Raw genomic sequence first — 27,157 nt, forward strand, 5'->3', positions numbered from 1 at the left:
TTCGTCTAACCTAACAATGCTCAATAATAAACAGATAAGAATGTAACATCAACACATAAGGATCTTTATCAAGCAATCATAATAAATTGAATAATAACAATAAACTTCAAAGCAATTAATTCACTGATTCAAGGATTCATCTAATCATAAACGCAAACCAAAGGGTTTTTACATCCCTAAATCAGAAAGTAAATGCATAAAGAATCACATTGTTACGCTAATTGTGGTCGAAACATCGAACCAAATGATTTCAGGCATGAATTTGCTCTCTAACCCTTCAGATCTCCGCTCCTATCAGCTTAACGGCCTACTAGCCGCCTTCTAGACCCTAAAAATGACATAAGAAGTGTTTCTTGTCGACCAAGGATGGATAGGTTAATGAAAAATCGCAATATATACGTTTTTTCACTGACGTCGTACGTTGGGCGTGCATAGCATTACATTGAGCGTAATGTGTAAAAATTGCGTCAAGACCCAACTGTGTACGATGGACGTACTACCATTACGTTGGGCATAACGAACTTCATTCGACCATATTCTTCATTTTTGCAATCCAACTCCATTTTCTAGATTTTTCGCTTCCTTTTTGCTCTAGCAACAAATTATACCTGTAAAATATAAATTAAGGCATTATAAGTACATTTTAGCTCTAAATAGCATAAAAAACATAGTAAAAAATAATAAGAAAACACCATGAATAAATGTATAAATAGACGTTATCACAAATTCCTCCCTGAGCTGATAGAAGTCGTGTATGCTTTCTGCTGGTAAACTTTTGTACCACGATCGCGCTGCAGCGAATAGAGTAGTCGGGAAGAAAATGCACCAGTATTTTTCATCTAGATAATAAGCATCCGTTGTCCACCTATAGTTTTTGATATGGTCATTTGGATCTCCCGTCCATTCATACTTTTTGATTTCTAGGATATTTGCTCCAACTAGTAGTTGGTATTCACATATACTTCACATCAGGGGTGAGTTGTCTGACCTCGAGACCCGTCCATTTCTAGCGTTTCCATTTGTGTTATTTTTTCCATTGTTATTTTCCAATTGCGTGGTTTGTTGCAGATGTGGCATTGATTGTCCTCCTGGTGTGGTTTTTAAAGCATACGTTGGTTGATGTTAAGGAGGCCAATATGTCTGGTAGTGTGTGTACTAGAATGGCGGCGACAATGGCATGTATGGTGGTGTGTTCTGCTTGGTAATTGTTGTATTTGTAACGTGTTGTTGTAACAAAGGTGGTAATGTTTGCAACGTCATGTTGTTGCTTCTAGGGGTTGGTCAGGCAGGTCTCTCAGACATATTTCTCTCGGTCGTGCTCGAACTAATAGCCGTTTCCATTGTGACTGAAATTGTTTGCCTAGCCTTCTTAGTTTTTTCATGTCGTCTGGTTGTTTATCTCTGCCTCAGGTTGCACATCTGGCTGAGTGGTAGGTAGTGTGGGTTGTTGGGATGAGGACGTTATGATGGGCCTTATGGTTGGAGTTGTTATGTTGGCCGATGTAAAGGCAGGGATCAGGTTGATTGGGCTAAAAGGTATATCAGAATGAGGGCGCGAGATTTGATGCTTGTCTTGCATTATTATAGACGAATGGCGCCAATATTGCTACGTGTTATCTTGGTACGTTGATGGCTACCCTGGTATAGGCTTCTTCCAATGAGCACTCTAGATATCATGATGCATAGAACTGACAGAGCTAGGTTAGAAAGCCTTACACCCCGATACTACTCTCCGATGCCTAAGTTAGATGTCATGTTTAGGTCGTATTTTGAGTGAGATTGCTTGAAACTGCTTACCCCTTTTGGAGAGATCGAGCTTCGTCTTATAGTTGAGGCTTTGACCAGTTCATGATCTTTCCTTTCGGGTCTTTCTTTGGTTTGAAGGTCACAGGGGTAAGACCCTTTAATAAAATAAGCTTGCCTTTTTCGTGTTTCCTGGGATGCTGCTTTATAGGTTGTATACAGAGGGTAAGACAATTCCGAATGTACGTGGTCGGTATATCCTGATGGGCTGAATAATGGCCCGCATTTTTTTGTGTGTTATGACCCTTCATCAAATCGATTTCGTTGGTCGGCCAAGCTTTGTGTGGGTTGGTGCCTATACCCTATTAAGGAACCAACTGGATTTTATTGATGACATAAACAACCTTTCTAACGCCTAGCTCCTAGGTATTAGCAAAGAAAATAAAAATAAAATGAAAGGAAGGAAGGAGAGAAAGGAAAATACATGAAAAAGTATTTTGTGTTTTTGAGTTAGAGAGAAATAAAAGAAAATTTAAATATTTTGTTTTTTGCTCTCTAAATTCGTCCAAAGAGCAAGAAAATGATTCTTTCAATTTCTTTTTATTTCTTTCCATTTCATTTCATTGATGAAACTCAAGCACATATTTTTTTTTTACTTTTTTCTTACTTCAAACAATTTTATTTCTTTTCCTTCGTTAAAATGAACTTAAGAATAAGGTGCAAGGGTCTCAAAACCATCCTCATTGACAAGGGATACATGACAATTAACTCTATTTTGAATAAAGATAAAGTGATGTTTGTTGTGTAGTAAGCTTCTTTGAAACTTGGTTCCATCAGAAAATTTTCCAAGATACGCCTCTTTGAATCTTTATTTTGGGTTAAAGGAGCATGAGTTTCAGACGACCGTGGAGAAGTAATGGTGGATATTTCGGATATACGAAAGGGATAATGACTTGTAAGGGTAACGAACTTTCGACTTTGTTCACATTTAGTCACTAAACTTTTTTTCGTTATCTATTTGCCACTGAACTATTGAAATTGTTCATATTTTACCCTTATGACCGGTTATTACCGGTCATAAGGGTAAAATGTGAACAATTTCAATAGTTCAATGACAAATAGATAATGAAAAAAAGTTTAGTGACTAAATATGAACAAAATCGAAAGTCCGTTTCCCTCTAAAAAAGTTCAATGACTAAATATGAACAAACTTCCTCTTGTATTATGTTTTAGCAAATTATTTATTTTTGTTAAATTCTAGCAACATTTGTTGATAAAGTAATCTACGAAAAACCAAAATTGTAATAAAAAACCAATGGTTTGGTATTTTCCAAAATAAAAAATCAAAATATCCATTCTGATTTTGGTTTTACAAAAAAATTAATCATTCTCACTTATGTGAATTATGACAATTGGTTTGACATGTGGAATTAAAGAACACACAAAGAACACAGTGATTTGGGTGTTTAAGAGATGCATTCGATTATGAAAGGTGTTTACAAAGACAGATATAGATCTAAATCTACATAATTAAGACACACTAACACTCTCAGTGTTACATCTCTCAAGCACACCTCTACATGTGGTATGAACCCACCTTATATAGAGGTGTTTACATCTTTCTCTCTCTCTCTCTCTATCTCTCTCTCTCTCTCTCTTTATCTCTATCTCTATCTCTCATGTCACTAGGCTACTTTACCACATGCAAGTGGGTCTACAAAAGTCAAACCATTAGAAAGTCATACATGGATAACTTTGTATCCAATATTCTCCCTCTCAAAGTTATGAATGGATGATCCGCTTCAAATCTTCCAAACTCGAGCAACTTCACGAATCGAGCCTCAAACGTGACACATGTAGAGATGAACATCAAATCTTCAATTCTTCCATGACTTTTCAATCTGGGTTATAGAATGTGAGACCATACAAACCGAGAATCAAAAGGTAATTAGTATTTCTCATTCTCCAAAAAATTTCCCAAAATTTGAGCATTTATGCACACTCCAAAAGACATCAATAAGTCCAAACCCATCACGAACCGAAATCACTTTCGAATCTATAATCGAATCATTTCATAAACTTCAAATACTCGAGGTCACTTCGGTCTTCAAGTCAGTATAATATGAAAAATTCAACTTTCGAATTTCCATATCTAAATCTCTCATCCTTTTTATAATTGAAAATTGATTATAAAACCAAAAAGGGAATGAGAAAGCGCTCAGTTCGGATTTTTTTTATCCAAAACTCCCCCTTAACACATGACATAAACATTTCGCTTCAATCCAGAAAATCCAAAAATCTTCAATTTTCAGCTTTGTTCACGGACCGCATTTGACAAAATTTTGAATTTAACAATTTCTGCCCAAATTTTTGTCAAAGGCGGTCCGTGAACGAAGCTAAAAATTGAAGATTTTTTGGATTTTCCGGATCGAAGCAAAATGTTTATGCCATGTGTTAAGGTGGAGTTTTGGATAGAAAAATTCTGAATTGAGCCCTTTCTCATTCCCTTTTTGGTTTTATAATCATTTCTCGATTATAAAAAGTGAGAGAGATTTAGATATAGAAATTCGAAAGTTGAATTTTTGTAAAACCAAAATCATATTAGAAATTTTTATGTTTTATTTGGAAAATACCAAACTATTGGTTTTTTATTTCGGTTTCAGTTTTTTGTTTTTTTCATATATTTTTCGGGGTTGTTGTAACATCGGCAATTTTCAAAATAATTTCACTTTTAATATCACAAAATTCTCATAAATAAACCCACAACTCGCTGAGTCCCCTCGTTTCCTCAGAATGTCGCGAAAACCTAACTGAAATCGTTGAGTTGTCTCATCAACTCGCCGAGTTACCCATGTCCAGATGTAACATCCCAAAAACACAGTCTGAAAATTTCATTTAATTTAATAATAAAAACCATAGTCAATAAACCTCATATAAAAATCATAAGCAATGTATCTCAAAATATTATAACAACTGTCAAGTATATCAGAGTATAAACATCCCAGTCTGAACAAATGATGTGTGCACTGTAATCTTTCTGAGCTCCTATTTTGAAAAATGGGTACCTAAAACCAAAACTGAAAACTATAAGCACGAAGCTTAGTGAGTCTCCCCCAAGCTACCATATACCATACACATAATCACATATGCATATACTGGGCCCCGCCCACTGCATCGGGCCCCGCCCGACATCGAACCAAAGTCTGGAATATTTTGGGCACCGCCCACTACATCGGGCCCCTCCCGGCATCGGACCGAAGTCCGGAATGTCTTGGGCCCCGCCCGGCATCAGACCGAAGTCCGGAATAAACTAAACATAGCATAACATATAACATAATCACATATATTGTATCCGGCTTGCCCGACATGCTACACATAACAAAACATGCATGAATCACAGAGACATCAAGCATACATAACTACTTCTCGGGATGGCCCCGACATCGGACCAAAGTCCAGAAAACATAACATATAACATGTAAGCTAAACCACTGCATCGGGCCCCGCCCGGCATCAGACCGAAGTCCGGAACACATAACATATAACATGTAAGCTAAACCACTGCATCGGGCCCCACCCAGTACTACTAACATCTAAGCGGGTCGGCATTGTGGCCTTAGACCCGTTCCTACTGGAAGAGGACTCACTTCACACTGCTGAAGTCCTGCTGACAAAACCATAGTTGTTGGATGACAGATTCTGGATCTGTCAATATCAAAATAACACCCAATTAATAATTGGGTTCCAACTCATAACCATAAGTCCATACTTGGGGTAAAAGACTACTTTACCCCTATCTTAGCTTGACGCAAGCCCAAGGCCCAATCCAAAGGCCCAAAAGTCTAATATTGGACCAAGGCCCAACTATGGCCCATCTATGGCCAAATTTTCCAAATTGGGCCCAATCCTTCATATGGGCCTTACCCTAAAGTCTAACTAATTCTAGTCCATATAATTATTCTTGGATGCCCCAACACAAAGCCCAAGTGAATATTTCTCATTTAGCCCATTAAGGACTTAATCCATTAAGTCATTTACTCTACTAGATAATTGATATGGAGAAATTGGGCTTAATACACAATTCAACCTCAATGGCCCAAAAGTGGGTCCAATAAGTCTAAGACCCAATTACTCACAATTAGGGTTTTCTAAACCCTAATTAGGCTTTCTCACTCAAACATGGCCTAATAGGCCCAAAAATAACTCTTTAAGCCCATTAGGGTTTTGCTAGGTCCATTAGGGTTTTGCTTGAGGGGCACCACCCACTACCACCTCGGGTAGTGGTGGTCAACGGCGGCTCACGGCGGCGGCCACCACCTTACGGTGGTGGTTTTGAGTTTCTTTTTATTATTCATATTGCTAGTTACAATTACAGTGCTTAACTCAAAATAACCACACACACACACTAACTAATCATAACACATGCACATAACCACCCTAGCGGTGGCCGGTGGTGGCTTGCGGTGGCGATGGCTGTTCTTGGGAATTCCGGCTAGACAAAACACATACACATCACACACTAAATATGGAAATATAGCCCCACACATGTTTCTCATTAATTTGTACAAAAGGCCCAGCCACCCACCTGGTGGCTCACGATGGTCCAACAGCAACATCAACATGGTGTCCAACAGCCTCAACAGCAGCACGACGACGGTGGTAGCGGACTCCAATTAGGTGCAGTCGGAGAAGAACGAGAGGAGGTGAATGATGACGGAGGGCGAAGAATGTCTCGGAAGAAAGAAGAACGCAACAGTAGCCTCAGCCTCGGTGGTTCTCCTGTGCACACATCTTCAACAGCAGCGTTGTTGTGGCGTTTAGACGGCAAGGAGCGGTAGCAAAGGGCTATCCCGACTGGTCGGAGCAACGAACGAAGGGGGAGGGGTGAAGGTTGTCTTCACGCATGGCGGCTGGACCTTGGCGGTTCCTTGGCTGTACAGCGCACCTTCGGCAGCAACAAAGTGGTGATGCTCGCCGGCGCTCCAACGGTGAGGTAGCAGACAATGGACAACATGGTGATGAAGGCGGCGACTGAGGAAGCTCTTTGGTGGTGGCAGCTGCTGAAGTGAAGGGAAGTAGGGTTAGGGTTGCATTCATTCATAAGAAGGAAAGGGTGGGATCGGTTATATCCCGTGACTCAAACATTCAATTCATTTATTCAATAATAGTCCCTCCCCACAATAATTGTTTTCAATTTAAATCCCAACTTACACTTTAACCCTGCCTCCATAAATCTTTTCAACTTTAATCCAATACTTACCATTCAACCCCTCTCTTCATGATTTTATTTCAATTAAATCCAGAATTTACCAAACGCACCCTGACTTCTGAAATCCTTTTCAAATTAACTCTAGAACTTGCACTTTTAACCCCAACTTCTAAAACTGTAACAATTAACCCTCGTGACCAACACATTGCTATATTATTACGGATTTTAGGGTTACTATTAATTTATTAATTTGCTCATTTATTTTATTTAATAAACGGGGTGTTACACCAGACTCATTGGGGAAAACCCTAGTTGACTCGTCGAGTCAGCTCGTTGACTCGGCGATTCCATTCAGTCCATGTGCTCATTCAGACATCTTAAGGCAGATCCATGACCCCAACCTCTAGGTCTAGCTCCCTGAGGCTCGGATGTCACGTAAAGCTGCAAGCTTTACGTCCATGCATGGCACATTTAGCTCATAATGCCAATACAAGTTCCAACAAGGGTTATATGCACATAAGTTTGCCTCTAGCTCAATAAATTTCGGGTCTTTGGGCTCACTAGACCACATACAGTCCAAATTTTAGGTTTCAACCTCAAGACATGCTCAAGTGACTCAATACCACCAAAATGGATGGGAGAAAACCCTACAAACACCCTAACCTAAAATCTCATAAGGAAATTATCAAGTTAGCATCTTTTTACCTCCAACTGAAGCAAACTCCTGAAAAACCTCTAGATCCAAAAGCATCCTCGTGATCCAAGCTTGATGTTCTCTTCTTCTCTTCCAATGTATAACAAAAACACTCAAATCTTAGCCCTCTTTCTCTCCTAGCTCACTATGGCCGATTAAGGTTTCACATAGGGGAGTTGGGTGGCTGGTGAGACAGTAATAAGGACTTAAGGCCCATTTAGTCATTGAACTTTTTTAAAGGGAAACAAACTTTCAATTTTGTTCACTTTTAGTCACTAATTTTTTTTTCATTATCTATTTGCCACTGAACTATTGAAACTGTTCATATTTTACTCTTATGACCGGTAACAACCGGTCATAAGGGTAAATGTGAACAATTTTAATAGTTTAGTGACAAATAAATAACGAAAAAAAGTTTGGTGACTAAATATGAACAAAATTGAAAGTTCGTTATCCTTTCAAATCATTATTCCTATACAAAAATCCGCAAAAGTATGTTTTTTTTTTTTTTTTTTTTTTTTAAATCATATTTATTATTTGAAAATACAAATGGCTACTTGAAATTAATGAAAAAAAATCATTTTATTTTGTTTATTAGACGTTAAGCTATGATATTTTCTGGTAAAATGCTCATTTGGTTGTTTGCAATCACAAATCGATGAATGAAACTTTTAAAAGCGTCTAAAATTCAATCTGAAATTTATGTTTATCCGTTCGAATAATTAGAATGCTTAATGCCTAATTCATTACACTAAGTCTCGATTTTTGCATTTTTTGTTTTATTTTATTAACTGGTTATTGGAGTGTGTGGAACAAAACCAACAGATAGATAATAACGAATGGAGCTGATTGTTCTTAATGTTTTTAATGCTTAAAATTTGATGGTCCAATCTATTGCATATAAACATTACACACTGAATCTTTCATTAGAGTATATTGCTGAGTTATTTTCTACTTTTTCTACTTTGTTTTTGGTTGATGTTTTATAACATAAACATTAAAATATTTTTTTTTGTATGTTATTAGCTAAATGACGATTCAAGATAGAATGCTTTATTAAATTGAGAAAATAAAAAAAACAAACATTTCGGATATTCAAATTGATAACGGAATATGAGTTCGAAATTGTAGATATCCGAAATTTCGAATACAGATTCAAATATAAAATCTACTATTAGAAATTTTCGAATACGAGTATAAAATCTACTATTAGAAATTTTCGAATACGAGTTTTAAACACCATTAGGAAAACCTCACAAATGATACACGCATTTTGTTTATTAAATAAGTTCAATTCAATAATAAAATTAAAACAAATATGTACTTATGTGGAGAGAGAATGTTGCTACTTATGAAGCGGAGGTATGGTCAAAAGGCTGCAACTTTTTCTGTCAGATTCATCAGAAAATAAAAGCCATAAAGTCCGGTAAAAAGTTCGTATATTAACAGTTTTATGAAACAACAAGTCCTTATCAAATGGACAGTTTTTTGAAACTATGAATTTCTTTCTCAAAGATTTGGTAGTGTGTACGTTTTTCCTCCTGTTTCATTAGATTCTCATTTAGGATTTTGGTTAATTAGTTTCGGGAGATTTTAGAAAGGTTTAACTTTTAGGCTTTTAAGAAAATTTAAGTTAAAAAAATCATTTAAAAAAGAAAAAACCTTAGAATATCTATTATCTTTCGATGCTAAAAAACGGTCATTAGCTAAATAACATTCTTGGCATGTTGTCACATAGGATTTTTCAGTTTTTTTTATGATACATAGGCTTAGCATGTTTTGCATAAAAATATAGGGAGTGGAAGTGTGACAGTTTAATAAGTTTAATTTTGAAGAAAAAAAATTAAAATGTATAAAAAAATACAAATTAACCAATCACAACACATCTTCATATTTTTTCTCTCTCATCTCTCTTCTCGCCACACACATAACACCCCTTTCTTAGCACCTTCCTTAGCATAAGGTAGGGCCACACACATAACACCCCTTTCTTAGCACCTTCCTTAGCATAAGGTAGGGAGTGATATAACATCTTTAATATTTCTTTTGACACCTCTTCCGTTAACACCTCCACTCCTTTTAGCCTTATATTATTTTGTGTACAATAAAACCATTTTATTTGTTATCATGCCTAAAATAATGTTTTGTATATGGTAAACCCTTAAAAACCGGTCATCTAGCATTTGTGACTTTAGGAAAAACGAATCTATTATCCTCTTATGCCCAAAAAAACTATTATGTTATTTTTTTGTACAATAAAATCATTTTATTTTATGATTTTGTACGATAAAACTCTTTTATGTTCTAATTTTATATAATAATTAATTATCTTCCCTTTTAAACCACATATTTTTCTTTTGAGAAAATATAATTGGTAAAAGTTTCATTAATTCCACTCATAAAAAAATTACAGATTATAAATAATACAAACTAACCATGATGTGTTTATTTATAAGCACTGGTTTTAATATTTATAAAACATATCCAATCTAAACCAATTAAAACACAATAGACAGTATACCTAGTCGTGTGATAGTAAGTAAATATAAGAAGGGTGTCAGTGAATTAATATTATTTTAACTAAAAACTATTGCTACTGATTAAACTAGAAAATAACTGTAAATTCAGGGTTTTAATCTGATTTTGCAAGTTCAGAAAAAACTTAAATTAACCAATTCAACTAACAATTAACTATGATTACTTTAACTAAAGTGAGGAAATATAAAACGACTTTAAGTCAAGATTAAAGAGTACTTTTGTTTAGCTTTGAGTCACCTTTACCAAAGGTTGATTTATAATGCAATGGATTATTTATGTTGGTTACCAAATTATGAAGGCACTAGTAATCTTATTCTCGCTTCCTAGGGTTTATCAATTTATGAACTACTATTACAATGATCATACAACAAGTGGACACCAAATTGTTTTTAAAGATTATTTGGGCTATGAATGACAAGATCTAGTGATTTTCTTATCTATGATCAAGACAATAAATCAAACACATAATATGATTATTAATGATCTCTAACATAATTTAAGTTGCTAACTATTACTACCTAACCCTAGGATATGTTTAAAGATGAAAAAATAAAGGGAAACGAAAACTAAACCACGAGTTGCCTCCGCTCTACGTTGTTGCGGCTGGGAATGAGATCTCCTTGTTCATCTTCATCCCGAGTCGTTTTCGTTTATAAGTAACTACTCTCCTTTTGTAAGCCTTTTTAGTATTCTCCTTAGGGGTGAGCAAAGGCGGGTATCCGCCTAAATTTGAAGGAACCGAAACCAGAACCGACGATTCCTAAAATGTTGGAACTGGTAGTACCGGTTCTAAATATTTTGGAACCGGAACCGCCGGTTCCGGTTCCGATTTCGGGTATCCATTCTCAACTCTTAAAACAAGATTTTGTTATTATAAAATTCAAACTTTTAAAAAAATTAAATAAATTAAGAGACACCCAGTTGAGCATTGAGCGTTCATTGCCATAGCATCTTCATTTTAGACTTTGCATAATGAATTTATGTTCGTAGAAGATGGTGACTATCCCTTTATATAGAAAAAGACTCACCCTCCCATTCTTTACATATTGTCGATGTGGGATAGATTCAACCTTCAATACTATAATACCTAATTTCTCTTTTCAATTGATTTTAGATATAATTAAACATATCATATTTATCATGGTTTTACTTAACAAGATACTAGTTTTTAATACTTTACAAGAAAATAGTGGAATACAAGTAAAAAATGAGTACAATACATAATTTCATTTAAATTCACTTTAACAAACATATCTAAATCACACAGAAGATTTAACACCATTAATGCTTCGAAGGACATGAACATTATATGTAGACTTTGATAAAGAAAAAAAATAATTAAATATTTGATTCCTTACACATTCACACGCTGTAGAACTAATTTGTGTGAAGAATATGTGACTATTGATCTGGAACAAAAGTTTGTTTATGAACAATTCAAATATCACTTGCAATTAATATAAACATACAGTGTCACATCAGGGGAGGGGGAGGGGTGCACAAACACTATTACACACACATATAAGGGGGTGCACAATGGATAGCGGTTCCAAAAAATTAAGAACTGGAACCGCAACTGCTTAAGGCGTTTCCAAGATTTTAGGAACCAGAACTGGAACCGTTTAGGCCGGTTTCCGTTCCAAAACGGGTCATTCCAAGGCAGTTCCAGTTTCGTAAGCGGGTACTCTATTTTGGTGCTCACCCATAATTCTCTCTCTTCTTCGAGTTGTTGCTTTCTTCGTGTTTGCGTTTGACTCCATGACTCATTCCAGCTACACCCACCCCCTCTTCTTTTTTGGGCTCCTTCATATCTTCATCTTTCTTGTCAAGCATCGAATCTTTGCTCTTATTCAATTCTTCTTCGTCATTAGACTCTTGGTCTTCACTTATCTCTTCAAAATCGTAACTTGGTTTGGTGTATGTGAATACTTGGCACTCCAAAATGATTGTAATTATAGCACGAGGCTTCATAAACCTCACCTCTTCTTGTGGCTTAGGCTTGTCCCAAGTTAGTAATCTTCTTCCATTATTCTTTCTAACTTTAGAAACTCATTAGAACCATCATCTCCTTCCTCTTCTTGGACCACATTATCATACTGACACATCTCTTCATCTACCCCATCCATGAAAATATTGCATATTCGCTTAATTATGAATGGTTATCGACTTTATTAACTCCAAAAGTAATATCTTCTTCCTCTTTCATGTCGAGTACCACAAAATCAAGTGGAAAAATACATTTTCCAAAATTTACCAATAGGTCTTCTATGATCCCATGAGGATAAGTGACAGATTGATTCGCCATATAGATGGTCATTCTTGTCATCTTCAACTCCGGTAGATTAAGTTTCTTGAAAAAAGAAAATGGAATCAAATTTATACTAGCTCCCAAGTCAACTAGTGCATGTGTCATTGTCAAATTGCCAAACTCACAAGGCAATATCAATCGGACAAGATCTCCCATTTTTGTTGGAAGCTCTTGCATTATTACAGCTGGAAATTGTTCATTAAGAATCACTTTAGAAGCTTTCTCCAATTCTTTGCGATTATTAATGAGATCTTTAATCAACTCCAAGTACTTTAGTATTTAGGCTATGGATTCAATAAATGACATGTTATCGAAATCCCCTTTATTTGTTCTATAAATCTCTTATGCTCCTGTTCCAATTGAACTTGATTTTCCCGAGCGGGATATGGCAGAAGTGGCTTATACGACTTGATAAATGGCGATTCGGAGTTATGATGGGCTATCCGCGCCGCAGTGATATGATCACCATGCCACGGAAATTGGGCACTTACAATTTCCTATTTTTTGGCTTTGCTTTCAGCTACATATTGTTAGGTGCAACAATATTTTTTAATAATACTAAAGGCTCAGATTTTTCACCTCCTACAGTGGTAACAACAAAGAACATGAGATCTCAGGTTTTTCTAAGTATTAGTTGGAAGTGTGCCCGATAATCGCTCGTGAAAAATCTTTCATAGTTTCCCGACTTGCTTCTCGATATTTAAAATGGAAGACTGTTGAGTTCTGAGTGTGGCATCTGTTCTATCATGTCTCTTTTCAGAAGCCACCACGAATCTAACTAGCATCGCCTCAAATTCGGTGTTCTTTTCAGGAGTACGTTGCTCTTTTTGGTAATATCCCCAACCTTATTTTCGATACTTTCTTCCTTCTCTCTCTCTTGTAGTATTCATAAGGCTTCCACTCTTTCTTCAACTTTCTCCAATCTTAATCGAATATGTCACCACGCAAGTAACAAACTTGTGCCTTTTTATTCCTATTGTCGTCCAAGTCGTAATCTTTAGTCGAGTGTGATCTGTTACAATTGTCACACCCGACTGGGATTACATGTACCGATTAAATTCGATCCATATTATCTAGTTTTGCATTGATCGCCGTCAACCCTTTTAATGCCCCATGACCTTCCACATGTAACATCCTCCCTAGGATTGTGATACTCTCGAGAATGTTTGGCGAGTTCTTCATTCAATTCTTTGTTAGTGGTTGGATTCTTCTTTGTTAGAGGTCCTTATGAATCTAGAAGTTGCCTCGTGTACATGTTGATTCCATTGTAAAAGGTTGAGATCTCTTGTTGCACATTTAGATCGTGTCGAGGGCAATTTCATAACATTCATTTGTATCTCTCCAATTCTTCGTATAGAGACTCCCCATATTGTTGTTGGAAAAATTAAATGTTCTTTTTCAGCTTGGCAATCTTCGAAGGAGGGCTCACTTGTTGAATAAATTGCTCTCTAAGATTGGACCAAGTATTGATTATTTCTGGTGGAAGTGACTTCAACCAATCTTTAGTTGCACCCTTAAGTTTGACTAGGAGGATTCATAGCATTACAACATCTCTCGTTACTTTGGGGAGGTTGAATTAGTCAACAATATCCAAAACTTAGTTTGTATGCTTGTATGCATCTTCATGGTCTTTCCTGAAAAATGATGTAACGTTAAGCATGTTAATGATTTGACCCTTGATCTCGAAATGCGTTGCGATCGGTATTTTCGGGCTCACGGGACCACGTTTTTTGTATTCTCACATCCGTCTATTGTACTCCTCCATGGCCATGGTAGTAATGTCGGCCATATTGTCTCTTTGTTCTCTTTCTTCTTCGAGTTCGGTTTCGCTTTCGGTTTCTGGATCGAACTCACTTTCTTTCTTGTTTGATTTTCTTTTGAAAGGGCAGATCACTTCGGAAGTAAAACCATTTTTTCCTTTTGGTTCACTATCATATTCTAAGTCGGCTTCCGGTTCAGGATCAGATTCGTTCAAGTCGTAGTCTTCGACCTTTTTGTCCTTCTTTCTCTTGTGAAATTTTGATTATGGATTGTTAAAACCAACAACTATCTTCGATGATGATCCCATGATCATGAACTACTGAAACAAAACAAGAAAACACGCGTAAAACGAACAAAAATGTAATAAAAATAAAAAGCTAGAGAACTCAGTTCCCACGTCATGGTAAGGGAATCGCCACGTCGTGGTTCCTGTAAACACATAAAAAATAAATTTTTGCAGATTTTACTCCACAAAAAGGATCGTTTAACTAATGACAATAATTTCTAAAAAGATTAAATCGTTCCGTGACAACGATGTCAATACCTTGATGTGTTTATTTATAAGCACTAGTTTTAATATTTATAAAATCTATCCAATATAAACAAGCTAAAACACAATAGGCAGTGTACCTAGTCGTGTGATAGTAAAGTAAAGGTAAGAAGGATGTCGAACTCAGGGAACAAATATTATTTTAACTAAAAACTATCGCTACTGATTAGACTAGAAAATAATTGTAATTTGAAGGTTTTTATCTGATTTTGCAAGTTCAGAAAAAACTTAATTCAAACAATTCAACTAACAATTAACTATGATTACTTTAACTAAAGTGTGGAAATAGAAAACGACTTTAAGTCAAGATTAAAGAGTACTTTCGTTTAGATTTGAATCACCTTTACCCTATGGTTGATTTATAATGCAATGGATTATTTATGTTGGTTACCAAATTATGAAGTTAATAGTAATCTTATTCTAATTTCCTAGCGTTTACCAATTTATGAAATACTATTACAATGGTCATGCAACAAGTGGACACCAAATTGATTTTAAGGTTATTTGGACTATGAATGACAAGATCTAGTGATTTTCTTATGTATGATCAAAACAATAAATCAAGCACATAATGTGATTATTAATGCTCTTTAACACAATTTAAGTTGCTGCTTATTACCACCTAATCCTATGATATGTTTAATCTCTAGATCTAGAAATTCAATGATCATAAATAACTAGATATCATGTTCATGAAACTAGAATGACCATCTAACTACACTAAACTTGTGGATAAGTGATAAAGACTAGAACTTTAACATGCTAGGATATTGATCTATCAAGCACAAGTACAAACCAACACAAATTAATCCATAAGAGTCGAAATCAACACATGGTTATCAGGTTCATCTATGCTAAACAGGAGTTAGGGTATTTAGCCCATAACTAAATCCTAAAAACACTTAAACATAGAGTAAACTAGATTAGACATGATGAATTCAAGCAAACCAAATGATTTATGGTGTTTTTGGCGTTTAAATCTCTCAACCTTGTTCTTAAAATAAAACTTTGCCTTCTTATGGTTTCCAAGAAGGTTTTAGTCGCCTTAGATCGCAGATAATCACAACCCTCTTTTGAAGTTTGACTTAATGGTCGTATTTCTAATGTTACCAAAAATACATCACCACACCGCAAATCCTTGATTACGACGTTATGGGATCGCTTCCTCCACGTAGCCTTCACGAAACCATGTAGATTAACCAGGAATTTTCTAATGATTGACACGTCACTGCGTCGAGGTCATAAGATTATCACATTGTGGTGGTCTTTTTTTTGTCGATTTCCAGTCTGTGATGTTTGTCTTCAGTTTTCCAGCTTCCAACTCCATAGTGTATCTCTTTTTTCCTCGAGAGTGTCTTTGCAGCTACAAAATATACTTTAATGCAATAAGTATAAATGGCAAAAATGTAGCTAAATGAACGTGAATGTTGCTTAAATTTATGACAAAGTATAGCAATATTAAACCCTAAGGCTACTTGATCCTGAATAAATTGAATGTCAATCTTTATGTGTTTCATGTGTCGATGTTGCACAAGAATCGAGTTTAAGTATACAAAATTGAAGTTGTCGTAAATAGAAAATGGTGGGTTTGGTGTTAGGGCAATGGAGTTAGCAGAGGAAATTGCAAACTATGATGATTGTTTGTACCACCCAATGTATTCAACTTTGACACTAGAGAGAGAGAGAGATAACACACAAACACTTGGATAAACAAGAGGTGCGGTTGTCACCGAGAAAGATAAAGTTCCAATATATGGAATGAAGATTCACTGAGCAACCACTTAGTCGACATCATAATAAGTAATGAGACTTGTCGATGATGATATAAGAAGATGGAGACCATGATCAAAAGTACCTTGTATGCAAGACAAGATGCATATCTTGGAATGAAAGTGTACCTAATGATGGTCAATCATAGCAAACTCATGGTGTTAGAAAAAGGATACGATGGCAAAAAGACTCATAAGATAGAAAAAAATTCCAAGGAGTAAAGGGATATATTTAGAAGAGGCATTACTTAGGAAACCCTTGATACCTTGACAACTGGTAAATTTCTCATTGATTTCATATATGAAGTAAAAGTTATAAATAATACAACATTACAATATAATACCCGGTTGTTAGAAAGAATTTTACACCACTAGTGGAAAAAAATACAAGATGAGCATAAAACAAACAAAATTAAGAATCAAGGAAGCAAACTGTATTTTCCTTCTTCAAAACGTCTTTTATTAGCAGAAAATTTTAGTTGGTAGCTAATAAGCTAGTTAGTAGTTGATAAACTAGCTTATGAATCAATAGTATTTGATAAAAAATAGATTATAAATATAAAATGAAATAAATAGACAATTATATATATATATATATACATATACATAGAGAGAGAGAGAGAGAGAGAAAAGTTCAACAATGAACCATTTTAAACCATAAAACCAAGGAACCATTACTTTTTCAAATTTAAATCTTATTATTTATCGAAAAAAAAATTCTAAAAATATAGAAAGTTATAAATTTTTATCTTTTTTCCATTCATATCGAATTTGATATATATATATATATATATATATATATATATATATATATATATATATATATATATATATATATATATATTACTTTTTTTATATGTTCAGATTCGCATTGTGAATTTACACTATAAATCATTAATTTTATATAAATTCACTGTATGAATCTACACAAATTCACAGTGTGAATCTGCACAGATTTCACAACACATATTTCACATGATGAATCTGCACAGATTCACAATGTGAATTTAAACAAATTCACAATGTGAATCTGAACAAATCAATTTTTTTTTATCAAATTTGATATCAATGGATGGAGGATAAAAAATTATGAATTTCTATATTTTTAGTTTTTTTTTTGGATGAAAAAATTGCTCTAAAAGTTGAGAAAAGATTGGTTCCTTGGTTCTAAGGTGATTCATTTTTGTTGAGCCCATATATATATATATATATATATATATATATATATATATATATATATATATATATATATATATATATATAGAGAGAGAGAGAGAGAGCTAGGTTCAAATGTTTTTAATAAGTATTGTGTGCCTAAATGCACCAATGAGAATTCAAGAAATAATTAAATCACTAATAAATAATAAAAGGGTATAAGAGTAATCTACACTATAATTAATTATGGTAAAATAAAACTAAATCAATCAATATCCCACTAATTTAGGTTATCAGTTTCATATAACACCACCACCGATTCCCCTTACTTCTCTAAAAATCATCGTTCTAAACACAACTCCAAACCCCATGATTTCCAGTCAAGCATCCACACGCAACATGATCTGAAACACGCTTCTATTCGTGATAACAGAAACACCACTAGCTAATCAACCTCCGAGGCGGCAAGCAGCGGATGCCGGTTTCTTGCTGCGGAGAGGAAACAGGAGAAGAAGGAAAATCGAAACAGCGTCGACAGAGCCTCAAGAGGCCATCGGTGGCCTTGTTGGTCGAAACACGAGTGTGAAGGGGGTGGCGGTTCACGTCTTCAATAGCAGCTTCGCAACACCGGTGGTGGAGGCAAAAGGCTGACAGCGGTGGAGGAAGTAAGAGGGGTGAAGATGGCGGCTGGGTAAACTCCGAATGGATGGTGGAGGCTAGAGAGAAGACGGGTTAGGGTTAGGGTATGGGAGCTCAGAGCCGACAAGAGATCCAGAAACAAAGAAGAAATACTCTCCGGATCGGTGCCATACTTTTGATTCAGGGGAATTCAAGATGATGTCCGGAAATTACATAGCCATTGACAACCAGAATGTTTATGGATCTGTTCCTGTAAAACTTCTTCTCTTCTTCTTCAATTGCGTTTTCATCACTTCGGTACTAGATCTGAACCCTAATTTATTCATTGGTAGCTGGATTATATTGTAAGCATTAAGTAATTTGGTTGTTGGTTGTTGCAGATTCAACTCTCCAAACCTTTCCCCCATCTGGAACACAAGGCAAGATCTCAGGCGCTTCTGGACCTCCCCGCGATGCCGATGGCGTGTGTTTAAATTCTTGAAGCATCTTATTAGTTTTCAACTATCTACTGCAATTTAGTAACTTTAGTTAATGGATCTCATTTAGTTCAACTATATAGTTAAATCCATATAAAATTCATCAGTTTTAGGGCTTAGATTACTAGCATTTTAAGTTTCTTCTGTATTTGAATACATCATGACTTAGTTTATTCAAAACCATTCTGCAAGAATAGTTTATTCTTTAAGAATATTCAAAACCATTATGCAAGAATAGTTTATGCTGTAAGAATATTTATTCATGTATTCTATTATAATGCATTGAATTGTTTAATTTTTGAAAAATGATTATCTTTTCTTTTTGGATTTAGGTTTTGAAGAGGCTAACATTGATGTGGAAAAGAAAGAAAACATATAGAACAGGAGTATATTATACCAGAATGTGTTATGCTACAATGTAGAAAATGTTGCTTAAAAATAATATTCTTTTAGAATAGATTAGTGTTTTTGTTAGATTTTGATGTTTTTTTTTTTTTTTTTTTTTTTTTTTTTTTTTTACTTTTTCTTTCAGAATGTTGTTATTATTCAATGAATCACAATCATACAATGTAATTATTGTTATATTATTAGTTCAAGAATTGATTTGTGTATTTTTTTCAGAATGTATTTACTAGTTTATGGTTGACATTCTGTCATTCTAACAGAATAAAATCGAAAAATATATTTACTAGTTTATGGTTCGCATTCTATCATTCTGACGGAATAAAATCGGATTTTTAAATTTGAATTAATCTAAAATATTCAAATTTTAAAAAAATAAAGGAATTAATCATCCCTAAAAATCCGAAAATTTTCTTTTTTAATATAGGTTAATTGACTAAAATGCCCTTATGTTGAAATTTGTGTGATTATACGGTACATGCTATCATATTCTACTATCATAGACTCTCAGATCATGACCTTTGATTATATTCCATCCGATGGTCCAGATCTGTGCATTCTGGCACACAATAGTTAGTAAAAACAAAATAACCTAACCCTATATATATATATATATATATATATATATATATATATATATATATATATATATAGGATGGGGAGGGTTCATGCGAAAATGCAAATAATTTGCGAAAACGCGAAAACAAGAAAAACGTATGATATTACGTTACCCCAACATTATATTTTGGAAACTAATTCATCCATACTTTGAAATATATGATGATAATCGATGATAGATGAGAAATTGTTTCATATTAGAAAAGTATGATTTTTTAACATTTTTATTATAAAAACATGAATTTAAAAATGATTAAAGACGTGAAAAAACAATAATTATTAAAACCGCCTTTAAATCTATATTACCATAACATCATTCAATGTATACTTACTATCTTTACTTTATTGCTAATAAATTTATTTTTTTATAGTACATGTGTTTGATTTTCATAAGATAAAATCTATTTTCGTATTTTCTTAAGATATTTATGTTTTCGCATGAACCTATATAAAAGATAAAAGAATAGATATATTTTGAATATTTTTTGAAAACACTTCATAAGTTTATAAAAGTTATTTCAAAATGGTTTATAAAAAGTTAGTTCATAAACTAATTTTTTTTGTTTTGTTTTTTTATCAAATAATAAATTATAATAAGCTAGGTAAACAAAACCTTAATTTTAATAAAATAAATAAATATAATCGTTATGGATAAAGTTTCTTATTTCTAGATTTTCTTTATGAAAATAACTTTGTTGGATAGTCCATACAAGTGATTTAAACGACAATAAATATGATGGTGATATGTTAAAAATATTATATTTATTAAGAGTAAATTGCAAAAATGGTCATGGTCTATAAAAGCATATATGTTCAATTTTTTCTATTTTAATGCGTGCTATCGGTTAAAAATTTGATTTTTTTGTGATTTTTGTCTTTGAAAGTTTTAAATAGGCTTAAAATGACTATCTTATCCGTATAAAATTATCTTTCAATAATTAAAATAAAATAAACAAGTAAAATACCCTACACCATTTCTTTTCCATCTTCGTATCATTCTCTCCAAATATAAAGATATTAAGAATTCTTTCAAAGTCGTGTATGTGATCCACCACCGGCCACCCCCGCCCATCGCCAACCACCTTTGTCCAACACGGTCAACATTCATCCTAGTGTCGTCATTGCTATATTTAACACAAAAACAAAAGCATCATGGTTTCTCACATGTTCTTTGGCTAAAGAAAACCTACGTTGTCACTAGTACCTATATTGTATGTCTCTCTTTCACTTTCTCTTTCTATTTCTTACTTCAACGAACAAATCTATGGATCTTGGGTAAACCTCTGTGATGACAACGCTAGAGAAAACCCTACGATTTGTAACTAGCGATTTAAAATTCTAGTTTTCTTTGACGACTTTTTCGTCTTCTTCGATGACCTTTCGATTTCTTAAATTGACTGTGTCTTCCAGCAGTGGCTTCTTCCGGCGGCTTCAAATCTGCATTATTTAGGAGGTGGCTTCTTCTAGCGGCGAATGTGTCACCAGAAACTCAAAATGGTATTGCTAAAAATGAATTTGATGAAGAGTATATATATATATATATATATATATATATATATATATATATATATATATATATATATATATATATATATATATATATATATATATATATATATATAGAGAGAGAGAGAGAGAGAGAGAGAATAATGTTGTCTTTTCCGATGATTTTTTTGTCTTTTTCAATGACTTTTCAATTTTTTATATTGACGGTGTCTTCTGGGCTTCTTTTGGCGGCTTCAAATCTGCAGTATTTCAGATGGCGGCTTCTTCCGATTGTGATGGTGTCATCCGATAGTGGCAACAATAGTTTTGTCAAGCACCTGTAACTCAAAAGGGTTTGCTGAAAATGAATTTAATGAAGATGTGATGAGAGAGAGAGAGAGAGATGTGTGAAATTTTCTTTATGCATTTCTTTTTAGTTATCGAAATACAGAAAAATAAAAAATATAAAATAATAAGAGTAAATGGTCGTTTGATGGTTGTTAATTGGATCAAGGGTTTGTATGGAGTTAAAAACAAAATGAGACACCAAACAACAGGACTGAGGACTACTAGGTGCTGATTGAGGGTCTAACCAAAAACAAACTTGATTAGAAGGTGTTTTTCTGTGGACTGAATCCTTGATTTGGAACCCGTCCAAGAATGGAGAAGGGTAAACAAACAAACTGATTTGTGATTGAGGATACGGTCCTAGCTCCATAGACCTAGTTAAAAGGCAAATCAAAACGACCCTATGATAGTTATACAAATTTTTAATGAACCAAAAACCATAAGAAAAATCACATGTTAGCCCAATGATGAACCTCGGAAAAAGAAAAAAAAAAAAAAAAAAAAAAAGACAAAAAAAAAAGAACGAGCCCATACGTTTTTGTAAACCACAAGACAACTTTTGCAAATTACTTTTTTTTTAACATGTAATGTGATATACTGCAGACGCGGCCATAGCGGGTCTTTTCATAACGGTGTTTATAAGTCAAAATTATTATAATAACATAATTTCATTGGCATATTTAACAAAATAAATATTTATAAAAATATGTGTATAAAATATTAAAGTATTATAATTGAGCATATTTGCTTTAGATAGTAGCGCCGTTCTCATTTGTAGTTTACAATTTTCTTGAATAAGAATAACCATTGTACAAATCCCAAAAGCATAACATAAACCATTATACAATTTCTTCCGGGGCTCCACCAATCTTTGATCTTCCCGAATCCGAAAATTAAAACCAAACCCTAATTAACTTCAATCCAAATAGGCAAATACAAAGATCATAGATGAGTCATAACGACTACATTCCTTGATAATTTCATATGATGCTCTAAAACTAAAGCTGCCCAAATGAATGAGCCAAATACGCTAGCGTTCCAACCAAGGGTGCATTTGTGTACGTGGCCGGTTCCGTTTGGGAATAATCCGACCGTTCATCTGTATACTGGTCGTGTCCGTCGGGTCCCCCGACGACGGCTCCGACGAGTATGTTTGGGTTTGGGTTCTCGGTATGCATGAAGGTGAACCCCGATCCGCAGTCGATTTTGGCTGGATGTGCGGAGAGTGATGGCAGTGACGAGCTCCGGTGGTGAATCCTCTTTGGGTATCTTGAACCATATCCCACCATGTACGACATCTTCATCGGATTGTCACCCAGCAGATAATCCACTTGTTTCTTGGCAATTGTTCGGAGCCGCCGTGGGGTCACAATTGCGCCACCGCAGTTCACAACTTTGTGTGCTTTGGTCAAGAATTTGGCATATGTTACCAATAAGAATGTGGTCGAAGTTACATACTGCAGGTTACTGTTATCCATCTTGAACAAAAGCCCTCCTGTAATTACATCCGTCCACCGTAGTGTCAGAGACGATTTCAACGTGAAAAAGAAAAAGTAAAAAAACAAAAACAAAAAGGAACCTGGTGTGTATTGGGTTTGAGAATAGGGGGCTCCTGGAACAAGTGAGCAAATGAAGCTATCTGCATGACCCTTGTAATCATGGAGAGATTGGACCTTCTGGACAAGAAATGCCTGCAAAATAGATCGACCATAATTAAACACTTAATTAAAGTCTAAAGATCATATCATCTCATGTGTTATTACGGAAGAAAAACGTTGGGAGATTACTTTTGAGAGAAGAATCTTGGCCCCAGCATGCTTATTGTCCCAGCTAAAGGTATTATCACTCTCATCAGCACCAAGTGTTACACCATTTGCTTGAATGTAGTTTAAATATGTTCGGCTTCTTGTAGCTTTCTGCAACCATGCTGCTCCCCACAATAATTCATCCTTTAACAGAAACAAAAAAAACCTCTTTAATAATTCACATTTAAACACCCTTTAATAATAATACACAAAATCACCCACGAATTTACCTGGTATCCAGAATATGAGCAATAAAATGGGCACACATAACTCTTGAGCCCATCGCTATAGGAACCTCTGTACTTGTCGGCAAACGCAAACACCTGTTTGTAACATGAACAAAGATAAAAATTCTGTTTTTTTTTTTTGTAAGAATTGGAAATTTTGCATTTGGTTACCCTAATGGCCCTTTTAAGGAGGACCCTGGAGTAAGCGGGATCAGACTTTCTGAAAACCAAAGACGCAGAAGCAAGAGCAGCAGCTGTTTCAGCAGCAACATCGGTCCCTGGATGGTTTCTGTCGATCTTCAACACTGTTCTTTGGGTATCCATGTCTTCAGGTCTTTCCCAACAAGCATGATCTGTGTTTGCGTCGCCAACCTTCATCATTACAAGCAAAACTTCAGTCAAAATCAAGAAAAGTAGCCATAGATCATGTGATGTGTCATCTTGATTTGGATTTACCTGAACGTAAATGGTGTCTGGTTGAGCGGTAGCTTTGAGAAGATAATCAGTCGCCCAACGGATGGCTGTTTTCGCATTTCCTAACTCATTTTTCATCAACCCACCAAATTCAATAACGCTCCATGACAGCATTGTGGTGGTGAACGCCATTGGAAACCCAAACTTGATATTATCCCCTGCATCATAGTATCCACCTACTAAATCCACCTGCATTGTCATGTTACCACACAAATCAGTCATAAAAAAAAGAAATTCCTCTTGGGATGCTCCATCGTTGTTTATGAAGAAGGAAGAAAGGACATACTTTCATGGCGGATCCGTCTGAAAGTCCAGAGTTTCTCCTCCAAGTCATTCTCTGGTTGGGAGGAAGTTTGCCTGACCTTTGGCCTTCAAAGAAAAGAATGGATTTGGTGAGGGCGTCTCTGTAGTTGTGAGAGGCGATGCGACGGTGGTGGACAGCGGAGGTTGGGGCGAAGAACAGGGTGAGTAGGACGAAGAAGAGGTGGAGGACAGGGGAGGAGGAAGCCATAGGTGTTGGAAGAAAAGCGCAGAAGGTGATGAGAAGACGAAGGAGTCGTCGCTCTTAAATAGAGAAACGAAAAGCTGCCTTGGAACGTCCTGCTTCCTACAAACAATAAATCCTAGACACTACTCACTCCTCTCCATATACGTTTAATCTTTTTATTTAGAAAGCTATTATTTTGGAATTTAAGTAAATAATTTAATGTGTATTTGAAACAATATATATATTTTTTTAGCAAAAATAACCATTTAGTATGAAATTGGTACCGTAGACCAAGAAAAAAACATTTTTTCTAACAAAAAATTACATTTGGACTAACATTCAGGATTTTAGACTGAAATTTCGTAGTTCGGAAAAAAAACTCGGGAATTTCAAAAGCAAATCTAAAATCCGATTAACGATTCTATAATTTCGAGAAAAAAATCATGTCTCATTTAAATCTAACAAAAAAGTTAAATAAGGGAGATGCTAATAAGACACGTATTAGACATCTCATCGACGCCTTTATAAAAGTCAACCTATAATTAAATACTTATAATCATTTTTTCCGGAAAACAAATGCAATTTCAACCAATAAAAATATTTTAAAATTTAATGAGGGTGCCTATATGGTAAAATGAAGTGTTTTTAAGCCAACTCTGTTAAATAAACATAGCAAATATAGTATATGATATTAAATCATAAAAACAAACATTTAATTGGAAAACAATAACATTAAAAGCCTCAAAATAGATTTTTCACATATTAAAAGAGAGTTCTTTTGAAAACATATGGAAAAAAAAAACTCCGAAATTTCAAGATGAAATCTGGAACGGAGCATCGAAAATAAATGGTCATTTTTCTAAAGCTAAATTTTTTTTATTATTTATTTATTTATTGTTATTTTTTTAAACGGCAAATCTCTTATATTCTTAAACTACTCTTTAATTCAACCTATGTCTATTACAAAACTTAAACCATCAACTAAACTTTAGGTAGGAACAACTTTAACTAGGAAGGGAAAAAACTAAAAAGATAGTTAATATTTTAAAATTTTCACTGAGTTTTCTCAATTTCCTTATTATTTTTGTTAAAGTATAAAGATTAAATGCTAATATTATATAGTCAAAGTTTTGTCAAAATATATCTTATTAAAACCAATTATTGTTTTTATTTATAAAATAATTTTTTTATATTTAATGAAAAATTGATATATAAAGTTGTTGTCATTTTAAATCATAATATCATAATAAGATACATATATATTATTACTAAATTATTTATGAAATCTCCTCTAAGGGTTGTATATAGTTAAAAAACTTACTTTAAACTTTATTATTTTTTAGTTAATTATTTTAAGAATAGATTATGCGAATCATCTTTCGTGCAGGTGTTGAAAAACACATTCAGTCTCTATTTAAAAATATTAACTAGGGTTGTCTCCGATTTATCATTTTCTTGCACGGTTAGTCCCAATCGTCGTTAGTTGTTAGTGGTTGTCGTTTAAATGTCCCACATGCCTTGCGTACAAGAGTATTTTTGTCTTTGCGCACAAGAGTATTTAAGCTTGTAATCATATAGTAGTATAGGGTTGAATTTTAAACTTGTAAAATTCTAGGGTTTGAAATTTAAATTGTCCAAATTAAACTTTTAATCACAAAACTTAAATTTCAAAACTTGAGGACAAGTTTTAAACTTCTCAAACATAAGGGATCAAATAACAAATAATTTAAATTAACTATTTAATCTCATAATTATCCATATTTGATTTATTTAAATATTTCTTGCAAAATAATTCACCAATTTAATTAAAATAATCAATTAATATCATATAAGGAAATTATTATTCAACTAATTGGTAAATATCTTCTGTTAGGTCAAGAATATACTCACATATATGTTAAAATTCGAATTTTATTGACCCATAAAGATTAAGGCAAGTTTCTATAAGAAAAACAACAAGAAATTCCGAAACTAGCTCCATTTGACGCTCGAACTCGCCGAGTACCACAATGGACTCGTCGAGTCCACTATAGAACTCGCTGAGTTCATCAGGCAGATGGACAAAATCGAATTTTGCAATCAACAAGCAATCAACCAATGCATCAATTCAATAGAAACCAATCAAGGTTCTGATACCACTGATGGGTTTGAGCCATAAGAACTTTCCTATGTGCACATGCAAACCCTAATGCTTGGATCTAGGTTTCTCTAATTGAACATGAAATGTATCCAAGACTTATATTGATAGATCTAGTGTAAACATTCAAATCATAACATATGAAATCATATCTAAAGAAATACCTTGAGTTGCTTGCTTGAATCTTCTTGTCTTTGGAGCTTAGAGTCACAATTGTCACTCCTCTAATGGCTTACAAACACCAACTAGCAAGAGGATGATAATAGAGAGAGAGGAGGATGAGAAAATCGGCTCTAGGGTTTCTTGAGATGCAAGAGTGCCGATTTCCTCCA

General features: G+C 34.3%; 1 protein-coding gene across 1 annotated transcript; it reads right to left on the reverse strand.

Annotated features, from left to right (window-relative positions):
* Positions 1-22,466: 22,466 nt before the first annotated feature.
* LOC145072690 (endoglucanase 17-like) lies at positions 22,467-24,809 on the reverse strand. Its single transcript, XM_079019155.1, has 7 exons — positions 24,488-24,809; positions 24,184-24,390; positions 23,899-24,099; positions 23,731-23,823; positions 23,483-23,644; positions 23,275-23,386; positions 22,467-23,190 (listed from the first exon to the last, which is right to left on the reverse strand). Exons 1-7 carry the CDS (start codon positions 24,710-24,712, stop codon positions 22,694-22,696), a joined length of 1,497 nt encoding a protein of 498 aa, XP_078875281.1. The 5' UTR covers positions 24,713-24,809; the 3' UTR covers positions 22,467-22,693.
* Between the last annotated feature and the right edge of the window lie 2,348 nt (positions 24,810-27,157).

This window comes from Lactuca serriola, chromosome 9 (genome assembly GCF_051521515.1).
Source record: "Lactuca serriola cultivar US96UC23 chromosome 9, Lser_US96UC23_V15, whole genome shotgun sequence".
Lineage (NCBI taxonomy): Eukaryota > Viridiplantae > Streptophyta > Magnoliopsida > Asterales > Asteraceae > Lactuca > Lactuca serriola.